The 19,320-nt window shown below is 37.7% G+C and overlaps 1 protein-coding gene across 2 annotated transcripts in view; it reads left to right on the top strand.

The window, feature by feature from the left end:
* MTHFD2L (methylenetetrahydrofolate dehydrogenase (NADP+ dependent) 2 like) overlaps positions 1 to 19,320 on the top strand; it is a 124,658-nt gene that overhangs the window by 12,358 nt on the left and 92,980 nt on the right. For both annotated transcript variants that reach the window (XM_072624281.1, XM_072624282.1), the window contains exon 2: positions 15,821 to 16,005. In XM_072624281.1, coding sequence (XP_072480382.1) covers positions 15,821 to 16,005 — 185 coding nt within the window. The remainder of the gene's footprint in view (positions 1 to 15,820; positions 16,006 to 19,320) is intronic.

Below are 19,320 nucleotides of genomic sequence, written 5' to 3'. Positions count from 1 at the left end.
CAAATTTCAAAACACTGTGGAAATGTTAGCTACTATAATTCCAGCCAGGTCCCTCACAAATGGGTAGCTTTAATTCCCAATAGAACCTGGGTGGCTTTGGGCATATCCTGCACAATTACCAGAAAGTGCTTGTCCTAGTGAAGCAGAATCTGGAGCATCATCTTAACCCTTGAATCTGGATTCATTTTGTCTTTGGTACCACATGGAGTAGAGAGGCTGGAGAGACTTCTCAGTTGCTGTGGATATAGCTACACAAGCATGCATGTGAGAGATAGAGATAGATAACAGGCAAGAGCTATACACATATGCATAAGTGTATATGTATATGTAATATGTGCATATCTATACATGTGTAAAATATGTGCATATATAACACACATATGCATTTATATATAATAATATATTATAGGAAGAAGTAAATATAATGTCATAATTTTAATATACATGTAAACAGACATGCATATATGCATATATGTCATATAAATATATACATATATGTGTCATATAAGTATATAATATATGATATATGCATATATGTATACATACATAATCATACACATCCATGAATATCACCTGTCTATAATATACTATGTATAATAATGTATACATGTGCTATATGTATATCTATATGCACATACATTATTATATACATGTTGCATGTGATTTCTCATATATTCACATGCATGTATAAATATATATACTCCTTGCCTATAATATACTATCACATGTAGGTTGTTATTATATACATGCATGTGTATGTACATGTACAACACATACATGCTACAAACATGCCCATATATGTTTCCTGCCTGTTTTCCTAATATAGCATGGAAAATAAGAAATACTTCACGGTTATACATAGTGACAAGCCTATTTAAGCATGATTTGTAAATAGAAAGAAGACAGCCTGCCAAAGTACACAGAACTGACCTGTGATCATTATGGTGTAACTTTTTAATACTCCCAGTGCTATCCATTTTGAGCTCGTTGTAGATTGTGTAAGATCTTGGTTTGAACATGGTCACTGCCAAATTGCTTTCTAATTTTTTCCAACATTTCTTATCAAATATGGTCTTTTTCACTATGTTATTTGTGTCCTTGACTTTATGCAACACTGGGTTATTGAATTCAGTTGTTTCTGATTTGTCTTTAGTATGATCTTGGGTAAGTCACTAACCCTCTTTTAGCTTCAGTTTCCTTAAATGTAAAATAAGGGAGTGGGACTGGATAGTCTCTAATATTTCTATCAATTCTAAGATGATAATCTTATGACGTTATGTATGTACACACCAGGGGGATGGATGTCAGGCTGCCTCAGGCTCCTTGCCATTAAGAGTCATAGGGCTCCCTGGCCTGTGTCCCTGACCTGAATACTTTCTGGTAGGACAGGGATAGTCCCAGCTGGGTTTCAATCCTGTTTTATTCATGACTAGTGTTTCCATGCATATTGACCCCATTCCACTTTCTCCAGTAAGTCTCTTCTTTTTCTTCATTGGATCCAAATTAGCATCTGCTGCTTTTTTGCAGGGTGGCTGCAGTGTACAGAGAATCTTCTGGGCACAGCCTTGAAGGTCTGGGCCCTCTTAGAAAATAACACATCTCATCCCCTCCCTCCTTTCTCAGCTTGATGTTGTTGTGCCAGGGTAGAATCCTTGAAGGGGAATAATGACATGGCAAGATTATTCCAAGCCACAATCCCATTAATCAGCTTTTATTTCTGCAGCAGACACTGTTGAGGCTGGTCTGGGAGGGGCACTGAGTGAGCACTTTCAAGATCCTAGTTTTGTTTTGTTAATTCATTAGGGTTTTACCATCAGTATTCTCTCCCTCTCTCTCTCCCCCTCTACCTCTCTATCTCTGTCTCTCTCTGTGTCTCTGTCTTCCCTCCCTTCCCCCTTTTAGCTATAATTGTTCTACAGCTGGTACATCATTCTTTTTATTTTTAAAATAAGTCTTGACAATATTCTTTCCAGGCAGACAAACACAGATTGCTGATTTTCATATCAAATTGCTATTCCCTTTTCTTTTTCAAGATCCCATTATTAGACCTTAGAACCTTTGATCTGGAAGAAATCTCAGAGATCCTTTAATTTAACCTCATTTTCCCCAGATTTAAAAAAAACAAAACAAACCAAAACAGAATACCAGAACATTTCTGATTGGTCCAAGGCTTCTCAGCTAGTTAGTAGCAGAGGCTGGGCTTGAAAAAAAGTATCTTGATTCTCAGTTCAGTGGTCTCTGTGTATGATTTATAAAATGTTTATTTGGGAATTAAATATTAATTTCTTTATAACTGAGTCAGTTTTTTTTTTGTCCAAGCTCCTGTACAGTATCCATTGTTATTGTTGAGCCATTTCAGTGTTGTCTGACTCTTTGTGACCCCATTTGGGGTTTTCTTAGCAAACATACTGGAGCAATTCTCCATTTCCTTTTCCAGCTCATTTTACAGATGAGGAAACTGAGGAAACAGAGTGAAGTGACTTGCCAGGGTCACATGGCTAGTAAGTGTCTGAGGCCAGATTTGAACTCATGAAGTAGAGTAGAGTAGCTGCTTTATTTTCTGACTAATCACTTTATTTATTTTTTCTGAGCAAATAAAAAATTAGTTCCCCTAAAATATACTTTCAAACAAGTGCAAAGTGGCTTTGTTCGCTAATAATTCTTCCTGAGTCCAGGCCACCTAACTGTTTCAATTAATTATTATTAAGAATCATTTAATAGTTTTTTTCATTTTAAAATATGTGTTCAGAGGGGTGGAGCCAAGATGATGGAATAAAAGGAAGGACCTGTAAAAGCTCTCCCCCCACAGCTCATAAAATATCTGTAAAAAATGACTCTAAACAAATTCTAGAGCAGCAGAAGCCACAAAATGACAGAGTGCAAGAGATTTCCAGCCCAAGACAGCCTGAAAGGCTGACAGGAAAGGTCTATCACACCAGGCTCAGAGAAGAATACAGCCCACAGAGCCCAACCCAGCTTTGGCCACGCAATGCAGCAGGGACCACACCAGAGCAGACTTCAGGGGGTGGAATCACAGGGAACAACTGTGTTTCCCAGATTCCCATGAACAGCTAATATAGCTTCAAAGGTCAGTGAGAAAGCTCTTTCACCCAGGTGAGAAAGGAATGTGGTCTAGCCCTGGTCCCAGGTGGTGGCAGCATCCAATTTTGTAACCCTCAGCCTAAACACCCAGGGGGAATTGAGTGGCTGATCTGGGTCTCAGCCATGAGTGGTGGTCCTGGGGTGCAGAGGAGGAGTGCCAGCTGGTGGAGCTGGTGGAGGCTCTGGAGAGGGAATCCGATTTGCAGATCCTGGGAAGAAGAGTGCTTTTGGTTGCTCCCAGACCAGAACACAAGCCAGGAGAGGAGTAAACCCCTCCCCCTTGATTGTGCCACCTTGGAGGAACTGAGAACTTATGGGTCCCCAGACTATACCCTCCTCTTGACAAAGGACTCAAAAGTCAAGTAACTGGCTGGGAAAATGCCCAAAAAAGGGGAAAAAAGTAAGACTATAGAAGGTGACTTTCTTGGTGAACAGGGATTTTCTTCCATCCTTTTGGATAAGGAAGAACAATGCATACCATCAGTGAAAGACCTAAAAGTCAAAGCTTCTGCATCCAAAACCTCCAAAATAAATATGCAATGATTTCAGGTCATGGAAGAGCTCGAAAAGAGTTTTGAAAATCAAGTAAGAGAGGTGGAGAAAAGATTGGGAAGAGATATGAGAGTGATGCAAGAAAATCATGAAAAGCGAGTCAACAGCTTGCTAAAGGAGACCCAAAAAAATGCTGAAGAAAATAACACCTTTAAAACTAGACTAACTCAAATGGCAAAAGAGGCCCAAAAAGCCAATGAGAAAAAGAATGCTTTAAAAAGCAGAATTAGCTAAATGGAAAAGGAGGTTCAAAAGTTCACTGAAGAAAATATTTCTTTAAAAATGAGAATGGAGCAGATGGAAGGTAATGACTTTATGAGAAACCAAATTACAAATTATAAAACAAAACCAAAAGAATGAAAAAAACAGAAGACAATGTGAAATATCTCATTGGAAAAACAACTGACCTGGAAAATAGATCTAGAAGAGACAGTTTAAAAATTATGGGACTACCTGGAAGCCATGATAAAAAAAAAAGCCTAGACATTATCTTTCATGAAATTATCAAGGAAAACTGCCCTGATATTCTAGAACCAGGAGGCAAAATAAATATTGAAAAAACCCACCAATCACCTCCTGAAAGAGATCCAAAAAGAGAAACTCCTAAGAATATTGTAGCCAAATTCCAGAGTTCCCAGGTCAAGGAGAAAATATTGCAAGCAGCCAGAAAGAAACAATTAGAGTATTGTGGAAATACAATCAGGATAACACAAGATCTAGCAGCTTCTACAGTAAGGGACTGAAGGCCTTGGAATATGATGTTCCAGAAGTCAAAGAAACTGGGATCAAAACCAAGAATCACCTACCCAGCAAAACTGAGTATAATACTTCAGGAGAAAAAATGGTCAGTCAATGAAATAGAGGACTTTCAAGCATTCTTGATGAAAAGACCAGAGCTGAATAGAAAATTTGACTTTCAAACACAAGAATCAAGAGAAGCATGAAAAGGTAAGCAAGAACGAGAAATCATAAGGGACTTACTAAAGTTGAACTGTTTACATTCCTACATGGAAAGATAATATTTGCAACTCTTGAGACTTTTCTCAGTATTTGGGTAATGGGAGGGATTACACACACACACACACACACACACACACACACACACAGAGGGCATAGGGTGAGTTGAATAGGAAGGGATGATATCCAAAACAGTAAAATTAAGAGGTGAGAGACGAACATATTGGGAGGAGAAAGGGTGACATGGAATGGGGCAAATTATTTCTCATAAAAGAGGCAAGGTAAAGTTTTTCCAATGGAGGGGAAAAATGGGGAGGTGAGAAGGAAAAATTGAAGCTTACCCTCATCACATTTGGTTTAAAGAAGGAATAACATGCACACTCAATTTGGAATTTATCTTACACTACAGGAGAGTAGGGGAGAAAGGGATAAGTAGGGTATGGAAGGGATGATAGAAGGGAGGGCAGATGGGAGGAGGGAGGAATTAGAAGTAAACACTTTACAGAAGGGACAAGGTCAAAAGAGAGACTAGAAGAAATGGGGGCCAGAATAGGATGGAGGGAAATATAGTTAGCCTTTCACAACATGACTATTATGGAAGTCCTTTGCAAAACCACACATATATAGCCTATATTGAATTGCTTGCTTTCTCAGTGGGGATGGGAGGGAAGGGACTAAGGGAGAGAAGCTAGAACTCAAAGTTTTAGGAATGAATGTTGAGAATTGTTTTTGCATGCAACTGGGAAATAAGAAATACAGGTAATGGGGTATAGAAATCTATCTTCACTATAAGAATAGAGAGAAGATGGGGATAAGGGAAGGGAGGGGTGTGATAGAAGGGAGGGTATATTGAAGGAAGGGGTAATCAGAATGCAAAGTGTTATGGGATGGGAGGAGAGATGGGGAGAAAATTTGGAACTCAAAATCTTGTAGAAATGAATGTTGAAAACTAAAAATAAATTAATTTAAAAAAAAGAATCAATAAATGCTTTTTTTCATTAAGCCATTCTCCTCAATCGTAAGTCAGCATCATTTCTTACCTACTGGAGTGGCTACTATTTTGAGAGTTGCTATGTTTTACCTTTGGAGTCTGAAAAGATACATTCAGCTTTGTGTGCTGTGAAGTCTTACAACCTTCAAGACTCTAGCTAATTGTTTTGTAATAATATGTCTCTGGTGAAATTATTAATGTCCTATTTAGACCATTCAATCATGATGCATTAAAGAAAACTGCTTTAAGTCAGTGCATTTTTAAATAAAACAACAACAGAAACAACAGAACAATATTGCCTCGCAGAAGGGCATGCAGGATGTGTTTTATTATGGATGTAGTGATGCTGAGCTTGCACATTCCTATTCTATTGCCAATAGTAGATTAAGTTAAAAATGTTTGGATTTGCCTGAAGCTACAAAGCATTGAGCCCTGCATAAATAGGTCCTCCAGAAAACTGCCAGTGAATGTAATGACCTTTTTTTTTTTACCTTGTATTGGTCATAAAGCCCTAAAATGAGTTTAATTTTAGAACATCTACAATTAAAATAAGCATAAAACAAGTGAATTACATGCGGAGAAATGGGCCAGGAATTCATTAGCAAACAAAGACACTTTGAATTTATTTCTAAGTGTATTTTAAGGGACCAGTTTTTGATTTTCTGGGGAAAAAAACTAAAATGATTAGCCAGAAAATAAAGCAGCTACTCTACTCTAGGGAGTCAGCAGCACATTTAATTTCTGATTATTTTGATATAATTTTATTTGCTTGAAGACCAAGCATGCAAATGAAACAAACAGTAACAGAATTACCAATAGCTCAGGGAGCCCCTGATGTGATCTAGTTGTGTCATTTTGTTGGGAAATAACTCCCACACCCAAGTCTTTCTTTCTAGCTTGGCCCTTGACATCATCATTCAGACTTCCCTGATGTTGATGAGATAGTCTTACCATGTGCTAAGTACTGTACTAGGCGCCAGCATTCAGGTTCAAAGGAAGAATCAATACCTTCTTGCATGATGCTTGAATTCTTTTATTTGTCATTGCTAGTGAACATTTTTTTCTTTTACTAGTGATGCAAAGGAGGTGCATGGAGATGCTATCTTTGAATACACTCAATCACATTTTTTCTATAGTTTCTTTTATACAGAAAAGTAATAAAGGAAATATTTGCTCAATTATAATTGGCCACACTAATTACAGGGATGCATAGTAGTGCAGAAAAACAACATCCTAGTTAAGAAGCATCTTCTTTAAAAAGATATAGGTGCAGACAAAGCAGGCCATAGGTGACACAATGAAAACAGGATAGAGTGGATATAGGCCAAGGCAAGTGAGTAAGCATTTATTAAATACCTACTGTGTGCCAGGTACTATGCTAAGTAATGCAGATACAAAGAAGGGCCAACACACACACACACAATATGTGTGTATATATATGTATATATGTATGTGTGTATATATACACACATACCTATACACACACATACATATATACACATATACACATGTACATACATACATACACACATATATACATACATATATATGTATGTATATATGTATGTATATACATACATACATACATATATATATATATATATATATATATATATATATATATATATATATATATATATATATACACATATATATAAAAGTACTGGAGATACGAAGAAAGGTCAGAACATGGCCAGACACACAAACACACATTTCTTAGTTTCATGAATCCCAGAGGCAATTAGCTATAGAAAGAAACATCTGTTCAAACAGAATGCTCAGCACACATCAGTCCTGTGATTTATTAAAACCAAGGTGGAATCACTTAAGTTCAAAGTTAATTAAAATGCATTTCAGTCTTGACTTTTTGTCATTCTTTGCACAGTTAGTGCTGAAGTGACAAGCAAGAAACCTTACAGAAAGGCATAGATCATAGCTGTGCCAGCTGGCTAAGATACTGAGATATTCTCATTTACTGAGGACCAGTGGGATGCCTTGGTTGCCTATAAAAGTGAACAGCTAGGCTGCATACCAATTTTTAAAAAGTCTATATGATGCAGATTACAATAATGACTTGAATGCAAAAGGAGAGGATTGATTTTGACCAATTTTCCTAGAGCTGGGAATAGATTCCAAAGGCTATCTGAAGGGAATAAAGAACAGTTTTAGAAATCTGGTGCAACTTTGTATTTCACTTTTATTTAGCTTTTTTTTTTTTTGAGCACCCTGAGAAAAGGGAATGTGCATATATGTGGTTATGTATATGTGTATGTGGTATGGATGTGTATGTATGTAATTGTGTATGCATGTATACCTGTATATGTATATGTGTTTGTATGTATGTATGTCTTGGTCCATCTTTGTATCTCTTGTGCTTAGCACAGGGTTTGTTTCACAGTTGTTTACATTGTAATGGGGGAGACAAGTGCATACAAAATGCAAACATCAAGATATAAATTTAATAATTAGAAATATATGCGAAATAATTAAGCCAAGGTTGAGGATCAGGAAAGACTTTATGCAGAAAGAAGATGGTGCTTGAAATGAGTCTTAAAGGTAGAGAGGGGCTCTGTGAGGGAAGGGGTGGGGGCTGGACTCTGGGCTTGTTGGGACAGACAGGTGCAAAAACATAGACATGGAAGATGGAGGGTTGTATGTGAAGAACAGTGAGAACAGTTTAGCAAGAATGAAGAATATGGGAGCCAGAGCAACGTCAGGTGAGTATAGGAGAGGTTAGGGATAGTTTGTAAATGGCTTTAATATCTAAGCAAAATCTATTTGATCCAAGAGTTATTTGGAAGTGACTAGAGTTGTTTGAATAGAGGAGTCACATGGTGATATATATACTCAATGAAAATTACTTTTGCAACAGAGAGAAATGAGGATGCAGTGGAGAGGAGAGAGATTTGAGGCAAGGAAACTAAGCAGGAGGCTGGCTACCACAATGATCTAGGGCAGGTGAACACCTTAGTGCAGGCTCTCATCACTTCTTACCTGGTATATTGGAATAGATTCTTATTTGGGCTCCCTAATTGCTGTCCATTCTCTCTTGTATTCAATCCATCCTCTCCAGAGTTATCAAATTGATAGTGCTAAAACATAGGTCTGATCTTGTTCCTACCCTGCTACCCTCCAGTGCTACCCTTTGTTACTACCCTTCCAGTGACCCTTGACTCTAGAAAAAAAATCATCTCCAGTGGGTTCAATGATCATCTCTATGCAGATAATTCTCAGATCTATTTATTCAGTCTTACCCTCTGCTGACCTCTAGTCTCACATCTCCAGCTGCTTATTGGACATCTTGAACTTGATTTCCAACAGACATCTCAAAATCAACAAGTTCATTTTATCTTTATCCCCAAACCATTCCTTTTCCCAACTTTCCCTATTTCTGTTAAGGGTATTGTCATCCTTCTACTCACAAAAGCTTGAAATCTTTTTGCCCATTAATGGACCTCAGGTGAAGCCCATTAAGGGAAGTTTGATTAAGGGAGGCTTGTTTTGTAGGAAGGTCCAGAACTTTTGTTAATTGTTAATGAGGCACTGGGTCACAATGGTCATGATGCCCTCTAGCTCTGAAAAGTGCATATATACTCTGAGGTGATATTTTGCTTTGGGGGCTTATTCTTTGGAAGAAGATTCTGTGCCAGATGAGACTCTGGGTAGCTGTTAAGGAGCCCCCCTGACTTTGAAAGCCCAGATATTGGTGCTTCTGTCTCTGGTAACTATGTATGTATGTATGTAATGGTCAGACAGCTGAATCTGTCTGTTGATCTCTGATGTATGTATTGCTTATGCTCAGAGAGTTAGCAGCCCTGTCTATTGGTCTTTATTTCTCTGCTTGCATTTTTCTGTTGGCATATGTGATTAAAGAAGACTGCTGATCCATTAAAAGTTGCTTTCCTTTTAGAAAAGTAGATCTAAGAACCTGTGCTAGCAGGCCATGATGGATGTGTCAGGGTGCTTGCTGCTACACCCCTCATATCCCATCTTTTGACAAGTTTTATTTTTTTTACCTTCACAATATGTCTCATGCACTTCCCCTTCTTTCCACTAACATTCTGCCATTGTGGCATAGACTTTCATCTCTTCTAGACTCTTCTTGCAGCATGCTTCTGGTTCTCATTGTCTCCATTGACTAGATGGACACTCTGGTCCATCCTCCACTTGGCTGTCAAAGTGATTTTTCTAAAACTCAGCACTGATCATGTCACCTCTTTTTAGGGGTAGGCTTGATGTAGGAACCCTGCTATTTCAGGCTTGATGGAAGAAACAAGATGCTTGAAAGTCATAGAACAGTTAACAAAAGGAGGTTTACTTCCCCAAATTATGACAAGGATCTGCATGAATAATTAGCTTTTATAGATTCATTGTCTTTCATACACCCCTACTTTGTTACCTAATGGAAATGTATCTGTTGGACAGAGTATGGTAATTTGAGTGGTCTTCAAACATCCAACAAGTTGGGGGGCTTCAACTCCATATGAGTGGAACATTTTATGCCAGTAGGTAACTCAAGAATGGTGTCAAGAGAGACAGGGGGATAATGAGGTCCTGGGGACAACTTTGTCACATTTTTGGAAAAACTAATACTTTTTGCTGGGAAACAAGGGTGGAAGTACTCCTGTTCTATTGGAACCCTCCTACTCAATAAATTCTGGTGATTATTACCTCCTGGATCAAATACAAAATCCTCTGTCTTTTAGAATCTGCCTTTTTTCCCTACCTTTCTAGTCTTTTTAGACTTTTCATATGTTACCCATTCCTAGAATTCTTTCTTTCCTCATCTCTGATCACTGACTTCCCTGATTTCCTTTAAGACTCAGACCCACTAGTATAGTGTAGATACAGGTACTTGATAGATATATTTCAAGGAACTCTTTAATTGAAAATTCTGAAAACTAATACAACCACCAAAATTTGTCTTGTAATCATTTACAGATAATTAATTTTAATAAGCAAAATATCACACAAAAAAGACTCAGTCCAAATCCCATCTTCTACAAGGGACTGTCCTTACCCTAACCCACACCCTCCACTGTCTTCCTCTGAAGTCATTCCTCATGTGAGTTCCTTGAGTTCAAAGACTGTTTTTGCCTTTCTTTGTATCCTGATAGCACAATATTAGCATAGTTCTTAGTACACTATGAGTGCTGTCCACATGTTTGTTGACTGAAAGACTGGCTCCAGCCCACCTTTCCAGATTTATTTTCTTACTCTCCCTCACTCATAATGTGTTCCATCTGCACTGGCCTATTTGTTTCTCCTTGTCATAGGAATAATATCTCAATCTTTCCCCCCATGCAAGTTTGTCTAGTTTTTCTTCAAAAGGCATTGAGATATTCCTTGAGACTTGGTGGGCTCAGGAGATGAAAAACTCACTAGAAAGCATCCATCATGAGCTTCTTTCTACTCAGGGGAGGAAGAAGTACTATTAGCCAATAGAAGTTCCCATCTCAATCCATCAGGAGATGAAAAGCTCGTAGTGTTGATTATATTTCCTCACCGTGAGTAGAAAGCAGCTTTGTTCAGGGGGTACTTGGAGGCTTAACTGATGGATTGAGATGGGAGCTTCCATTGGCTGAATCAATTCAAGGTGTCCTCACTGCCTATCCTAGTTGAATAGCTTTCTCCTGCAGTGCTTATGTAAATGTCCTTGTGTTAATGAACTATGAGTGTCTCGTTTTGTTCCAGTATCAAACCTAATCTCCTGGGGACTGGCCTGAGTAAGATCCAGTCCAGAAACCCTATACATGATATTCTAGTTCCCACCGTGCATTTGTACAAGCTGTGCTCCATTCTCACTTCCACCTTATGGAGCTTTGATTTCCTTCCATGCTCAGCTCCTGCCCCCTCCTTTAAGAAGCCCCTCATATATTTTATTGTTGTTTAATTACTACAGCCATGTCTGAATCTCCGTGACCCATTTCAGGTTTTCTTGGCAAAGATACTGGAGTAGTTTGCCATTTCCTTCTCCAGATCATTTTACAGATGAGAAAACTGAGGCAAATAGGGTGAAGTGCCTTGCCCAGAGTCACACAGCTGGTAAGTGTCTGAGATCAGATTTGAACTCAGGAAGATGAGTCTTCCTGTCTCCAGGTCCAGTGCTCTATCTACTATGCAACCCAGCTGCCTGGTACTATATAAATGCTAGCTATTATTATAAGGACATAAAATAATAAAGATAAGGACAGCCTACAGTTTAGCCTAAGTAATCAGTGAATTAACTCAATACCTCCATAGGTTTCCCTGTTCCAAAGTATTTTCTTAAGAAATGGCTACTTCTCACATGCTGTATTTGAAGAGCTTCCTGGTCATTAAAAGGATGAACTTATTCATTGAATTGCTGTTGTTAATTATGTGACAAGGTGGTAGGAATGGAAAATTATTTGGATAGAAAAGACTTGTAGGGAAGCGTTAGTATATATCCGCAGACACTTACAACAGCACTACGATTTTAGGGACATGCTATATTTTTACAGGCTATTTGTGTCACTTCACCCACACTAGATATGTTAAGCTCCCTCAGGGTTGTTTTAAACTTTATATCTTTCTTCAGTGTTTCGCTTGGTGTACTTTACAGAGGAGATGCTTAGTAAATATTTGAGTCTCAGGGGAACAAAAGGAGTCCCCAATTCAACATGACAAAAGGTCAACCAGACTTTGCTCAAAGATAAGTAATGAGGTCATCCAATAGTGACAATAATCACTAACATTTATACAACACTTGCTATGTGCCAAGTACTGTGCTGAATGCTTTACAATTATTATCTCATGTGATCCTCACAACCCTGTAAGGTAGGTACTGTAATTATCTCTAATTTACAGATGAGGAAACTGAGGCATACAGAAGTTAAATGACTTGCCCAGGAACACACAGCTAGTAAGTGTCTGAGACTACATTTGAACTCAGGTCTTACAGACTCCAGATCTAATGTTCTAACCATTGCAGTACCTTGCTACACTACCTCTTCTTGCTGCTAAGTCATTTTTCAGACATGTTCAACTCTCCTTGACCCCATTTGGGGTTTTTTTTGGCAGAAGATACTGGAGTACTTTGCCATTTCCTTCCCCAACTCATTTGACAGATGAGACAAACAAGGTGAAGTGACTTGTCCAGGGTCACATAGATGGTGAGTGTCTGAGGCCAGATTTGAACTCCGAAAGAGGAGTTTTTCTAACTTCAGACTCAGCACTCTGTCCACTGAGCCACTCTGCTTGTAACTTCTTTGGCAAATGACTGTGTTAAAGTCCCTTTGTGGGCCTTCAGCTCTAGATTTTCTCATCTTATGAACAGCTTGTAGCCTAATTAATGCCTTAGCGTGTATACGCAACTTTTCCCCCTCTTCCTGACCTTAGCTTCTCCTTAGCTTCCATTCAAGAAATCAGCAAGCATTTATAAAACACCTACTATGTGCCAGATACTGTGTGAGACTTTGTGCAAAGAGAAGATGGCATGCAGATTGATATATAAATATACATACAAGCACACACACACATGGACAATGTGGGAATTTGTTTTGCTTTACTATTTTTAAAAAAGTGGCAAATATAGCAAAGTAATGATAGGAATGTATTGGAAATGTGCGTGTGCGTGTGTGTGCGTGTGTGATGTATGCATGTATGTATAACCAGTTTAAAGCAAAAATCCAACTAACTTTTAAAGTAGCGTATTGAGTCACTGAGCCAACAAAGTCCTCCATGAGTGATTTTTATCTTTTGAATAACTTATGTTCTAAAAATAAACACTTAACATTCTTTTAATACAAATTTGAGCTCCAAATTTTCTTCCTCTCTCTGACCAGTTAAGAAGGCAAACAATATACTATTAGTTATACATGGGAAATCATGCAAAACATTTTCCTATTAGCTATGTTGCAAAAAATTGAGCAAGACGCGTAAGGAAAGTAAAAAAAAAATTCTTCAATTTGTACTCAGTTCATCAGTTTTCTCTCTGGAGGTGGATAGAGTTTTATTTTTTTTTTAATAATGAATCTTTTGGAATTGTCTTGGACCATTGTATTGATTAGAGTAGCTAAGTCTTTCAGGATTGATCATCATTACAATATAACTGTTATTGAGTACAATGCTCTCCTGGTTTTACTGGCTTCACTTTGCCTCAGTTCCTATAAGCCTTCCCAGGTTATTCTGAAGCCGCCCTTCTCATCATTTCTTGCACAATAGTATTGCATCACAATCATATACCATAATTTGTTCAGCCGTTCCTCGGTTGATGAGCACCCCCTCAGTTTCCTATTCTTTGCCACCACAAAAAGAAATGCTAAAAATATTTTGTACATTTAGGTTCTTTTCCTTTTTGCTTCGATCTCTGGGATGCAGACCTGCTACTAGTGTTGCTGGGTCAAAGGGTATGCACAGTTTTATATCCCTTTGGACAAAGTTCCAAATTGTTCTCCAGAATGGTTGGATCAGTTCACAATGCCACCAACATTGTATTGGTGTTCCAATTTTTCTATATTCCCTCCAGCATTTGTCACTGTCCTTTTCTGTCATGTTAGTCAATCTGATGTGTGAGATGTACCTCAGAGTTGTTTTAATTCATATTTCTCTAATTATAAGTGATTTAGATCATTTTCATATGTCTTGATAGCTTTGATCTTGTCATCTGAAAGCTGCCTGTTTATATTCTTTGGCCATTTATCAACTGGGGAATAACTCTTATTTATATAAATTTGACTCCATTCTCTTTAAATTTGAGAAATAAAGCCTTTATCAGAGAAACTTGCTTTAAAAATCCCCCCTCTCTGTTTTCCTATTTTCCTTCTAATTTTGACTGCATTGTTTCTGTTTGTGCAAAAACTGTAATTTCATGTAATCAAAATGATTGATTTACCTCCCATGATCCTCTCTATCTCTTCTCTGGTCATAGATTCTTCCCTTTTCCATAAATCTATCAAGTAAAATTTTCCTTGCTCCCTTAATTTGCTTGTTATATCACCCTTTATGTCTAAACCATATACCCATTTTGACCTTGTCTTTACATATAGTGTGAGATAGTGGTCTATGCCTAGTTTCTGTTAAACTGCCTTCTAGTTTCTCAGTGATTTTTCTTAAGTAGCGAGTTCTTGTCTCCAAAACGTGGATCTTTGGGTTTATCAAACACTAGATTACTATGGTCATTTACTGCTATACATAGTATAACCAATCTATTCCACTGATCCACCACTACTCTATTTCTTAACCAAAACCAGATTTTATTCATGAGTACCACTTTGTAATATAGTTTGAAATCTGGCACTGCTAAGCTAGCCTTTTTGTGGACCATATGTTTGCAGTTATTAAACCTGAACAAGAAATATTAGAGTTAAGCTACCAGCAGCAAATCTGTGACACCTATACTGGGTTCAGTTGTCTATCCTCCCAATAATGATGATTTCCAAGGGAGGGACTGCACTACATTCCTCCTGGGAAGGCTTGATGGGAAATGATATATTTCTGCCATTTCAGCCCCAACGTAGATCTCTGGAGCCTGTTCGGTATTACATTTGGTCATCCATAAATATAGGTGGACACAGCTATGATGCATCATTAGATGAATGGATCTACCTTGTGGTGCTAACATTAGATTTCACCATTGCTTCCTTCGGCACAGGAGTGGGATGATTGCCACTTTGGTGGTAGTTGATTGCCCAGAAATGGTGGCTTGAGATTTCCAAGGCCAACTTGTGCATTGTTTTCTGACCTAGAATAGACTTCACAACCTAACTCTTTGATTCAACAAATGTTTGGGTCTTGGGGTTCTGCAGACACCATGGTATCAATTTGGCCCAGCCATTTTATTGTACTCATTCTCCTGCAAATTCAGGCCTTACCTCTTCTGCACAAGGTTATTATCCTAGCACTGAAAAAATACTGGAGTTTTAGTCAGGAGACCTGGGTTCCATTCCTGGCTCTGTCATTTGCTTCTTGCGTGACCTTGAAATAATCATTTCAGTTCTCTGGGTCTCAGTTTCCTTATCTGTAAAATGAATAGATTAAAGTAGATGCTCTCTAGAACAGACCCTTTCCTACTCTAAATCTATACTCTTATCTCCTCCTCTCCTGTAATTTGTCTAACAATTTACATGTGTTGGCCATACCCTGGAACCCTTTAGCTTTTAGAGTTTGTTCATCATATGGTAGGTACTTAATAAATGCTTGTTGATTGATTGATGTCTTTTTAATTGTCCATTTTTGTTTGCTTGCCTGTTTTTATAGATGTGAAGCCACCATTATCTCAGGAACTGAAATGGCCAGACAGATCTGTAAAGAAATATGTCATGAGGTAGAATCATGGGTGTCCCTTGGGAACAGGAAACCTCATCTCAGTATTATTTTAGTAGGAGACAACCCAGCAAGCCATACTTATGTAAGAAATAAGATAAAAGCTGCTACAGCTGTAGGTAAGTAAGCATTTCATGAGAGCATCTATATTAAGTATTTCACATGCATTCTCCATATGCAGGGCCTTCTTACAGATTTAATTATTAAGGGATACTCTGCTATTAAAATCACAGTTATTAATATTTGAGTTGGTACCTCATTGCTGGAAGAGAATGTAAGAGACAAGTCAGAAAAAAGGTTTTTATTTCTTTTTTTGGCATTTTTCTTTGATTAAAAAGCATAGCCTAGTGTGCTTTTTTTTTTTTTTTTGTGACTGACATGTTCTCCTGGATAGATGTCTCTGGTTACATATCCAGGGACCTAGAATAGCAAAGGTTATCTAGAACACGTCCCTAAATCATGAATATCATCTGCTGCATCAGTAATAAATAGTCATTTAAATCCAGCTTGAATGTTTCTAATCAGAGAGAAACTCACTTTTCCCTGTGGCAAGGAAAAAGGGAAATGAATTCGGGAGACATAGATAAATTGAAGGGTGTCTGACAAATTGTAAATAAATGAGTTGGCAGAATTGGTCTCACTGGGATCCAGGGGCAATAAGAAATATGATTTCATAGTCTTTCGTTAGCATACTTAGGATAGCTACAAGGAAATAGACCACAATTAAGGTAGTTGCAGTATATGTCACCCACTATTTCAGAAGATGGAAAAAGAGTGAGATTCTATAACCTTCATAGCAGTCTCTAAATCAAGCCAAACCTATGCCTTGGTATTTAGTCATTTCAACAAAAATGAGAGCACGGGTGATGATGGAAAATGGTGGAAAATATGATTTAGGATTAAAAATAAAACATTCCAGACATGGTGGGTCCTGTCTATAGTTTCTGCTACCAGGGAGTCTCAAGTTAATGAATTTATTGAGGTTGGGAGTTGTGAGCTACAGTGGGCTAAGATGATTGGGTGTCCACAATAAGTCTGGTACCAATGTAGTGAGATATTAGAAGCAGAAGGCTGCCAAGCCAGCTAGATGGTACAAACCATCCCAGATTTTAAATGGTGTTAGTCAGAACTCACCTGCCAGTCAGTAGTAGGATTGAGACAGTGAGTGGTCATTGTTTTTCAGCTTGAGTGAGATAGGGAGACTCAATTTCAAAGAAAGAAAAAAAATGAAGGAAGCAAAGGTCCATAAACGTCATACCCATGTATCATTAATATTTCAGGAAGAGAATTAAAAGAAAGAGGAAAAGAGGGAAAAAGAGGGAAAGAAAGAGGGAAAAAGACCTTATGAATAGGAAATGAATGGTGATGGTCATGGGAGTTATTTCAGAATTAATGGTCAACATCACTTTAATTTACAACAGGTGTATCTTTTATAGACATAGTTCTGTATGTTTTCTTCACTCATTAAACTGTGAGCTCTTTGAGGTCAAGGACTGGGTTTTTGCCTTTCTTTTAATCCCTAGCACTTAGCTCAATGCTTAATAAAGCTCATTGACTGACACTGAGCTCTTGATCCTGTTAGGACACAGATAAAAATTAATGCGAATTAGGAGAAAAGATAAAAATGAGACAGTGTTGAATGCATTCACAGACGCTCTAACTTTACCTATTGAAGAAAGTTATCCATGCTAAAAATAGGAAATGAAAAAAAAGTAATGATATTAACTAATTATCAATTACTATTTCTCAAGATAGATTTAACTGATGGAAAGCAAATGCCATAATACGGAGGCCGAAAGAGCTTAGAAACCTCTTCTGGCAGGAAACACTTGATTTCTTTGCCAAGTAGAAAAGAATCATAGTCAAAGGAGACACTTTTGTGTTCTTTGTGTAGATGGCACCTAGAATAAATGCTTATTTGTAAATCATTATTGAAGAGGATGCTTGCTGCCTTCCCTGACTTCCTTCAAGCCTCAACTAAAACCCACCTTCTGCAAAAAGTCTTTCTGGATTGCTCTTAAGGCTAGTGTCTTCCCTCTGTTAATTATCTTCGGTCTTTATCTTCTTTGTATGTAGTCTTTTTCATATTGTCTCCCTTAATAGACTATGAGCTTTTTGAGAGCAGGGACTGTTTTGTCTTTATTTGGATCCCCAATGCTTAGCATTAATAAATGATTGTTGACCTGACTTGTTGAATTAAAGAATATGATCAGTCATCACAAATATCATCAATAAAACAGGAGAGTAGATAAGTAGCCTGCAGAAAACTTGATTCAACTGAGTTCAAGATCATTTATTGGTTGGTTGGTTGTTGTCCTTTATTTTCGAAGAGGACCAAAATGACACCACTGTGCTAGAGTCAAGTTTCAGTGTGTCCAACTGTGGCTGATCAGATTCATACCAGCTTGGAATGCTCTACCACAGATCCAGCACAAATACTCTGTATGAACACCTAGGGTAGATACTCTAAATTTGCACATCCTTCATTTCCTATGAGCTGTTTCAATTCTGCTTTGCTCCTAGAGCACAGCACATCTGATGTGTCTCCCATGTCACATAATCAGTTTCAAAGTTCGTAAGTGAGACCTTGTGAGTGTCCTTGCATCACTTCTTCTGACCACCATGTGAATGTGTGCACTGTGTGGGTTCTCCATAAAACAGTTTTATTTTTACAGATTTTATAGATAAGACCATTTATAGATGAAATTCGAAGGGAAACAACTATAAAATAATACAAATCTGCCATTGTTTCTAGAGTGATTTTTTAAAAATCATTTTCAGTGGATTTGCCATCTCCAGATTTTTCAGAGATTCAGAGTTTTGACTCTGAAATCTCATTCCCTAATGTAGTATATGAAGAAATGAAAAACAAATTTGGAAAGTACAGGCCTGACCAAATACATGAAGACAAAATCCGCAAATGAGGCAACGTAACTTTGAAGCTGTTTACATAATTTTCAAGCTTCTTTAAACTGATGAAGTTTCCAAGAGAATGTAAAAGATCAAGGTTTTGTTTTTTTTTTTGGAGACATAGACCTACTTTCTTCCTAATTTTTTCCAAAATATTCTAAATTATTCTAAAATATTCATTATAATGGGTGAGATCAAAGAAAGAAAAAAAGGACCCATAGGTACAAAAATATTTATGGCAGCTATTTTGGCGTGGAAACTGAGGAGGTGCTCATCGACTGAAAAATGATTAGAGAAATTATGGTACATGAATTGAAGGAATAATGCCATGGTGTAAGAAATGATGAAGGGGATTCTTTCAGAGAAAGCTAGGAGGATTTGTATGAAATGATTCAGAATGAAGTGAGTAGAATCACGAGAAGAATTTATGCAATAGCAACCATATTGTAAAGACAAATAACTTAGAAGACCTAGGAACTTAATTTGACCAGCTTTGGTTCCAGATGACTTCTAATGAAACATGG

This window comes from Notamacropus eugenii, chromosome 7 (assembly GCF_028372415.1).
Source record: "Notamacropus eugenii isolate mMacEug1 chromosome 7, mMacEug1.pri_v2, whole genome shotgun sequence".
Taxonomy (NCBI): domain Eukaryota; kingdom Metazoa; phylum Chordata; class Mammalia; order Diprotodontia; family Macropodidae; genus Notamacropus; species Notamacropus eugenii.
The sequence above is the reverse complement of the archived record's forward strand: the minus strand, read 5'-3'. Positions and strand labels throughout refer to the sequence as shown.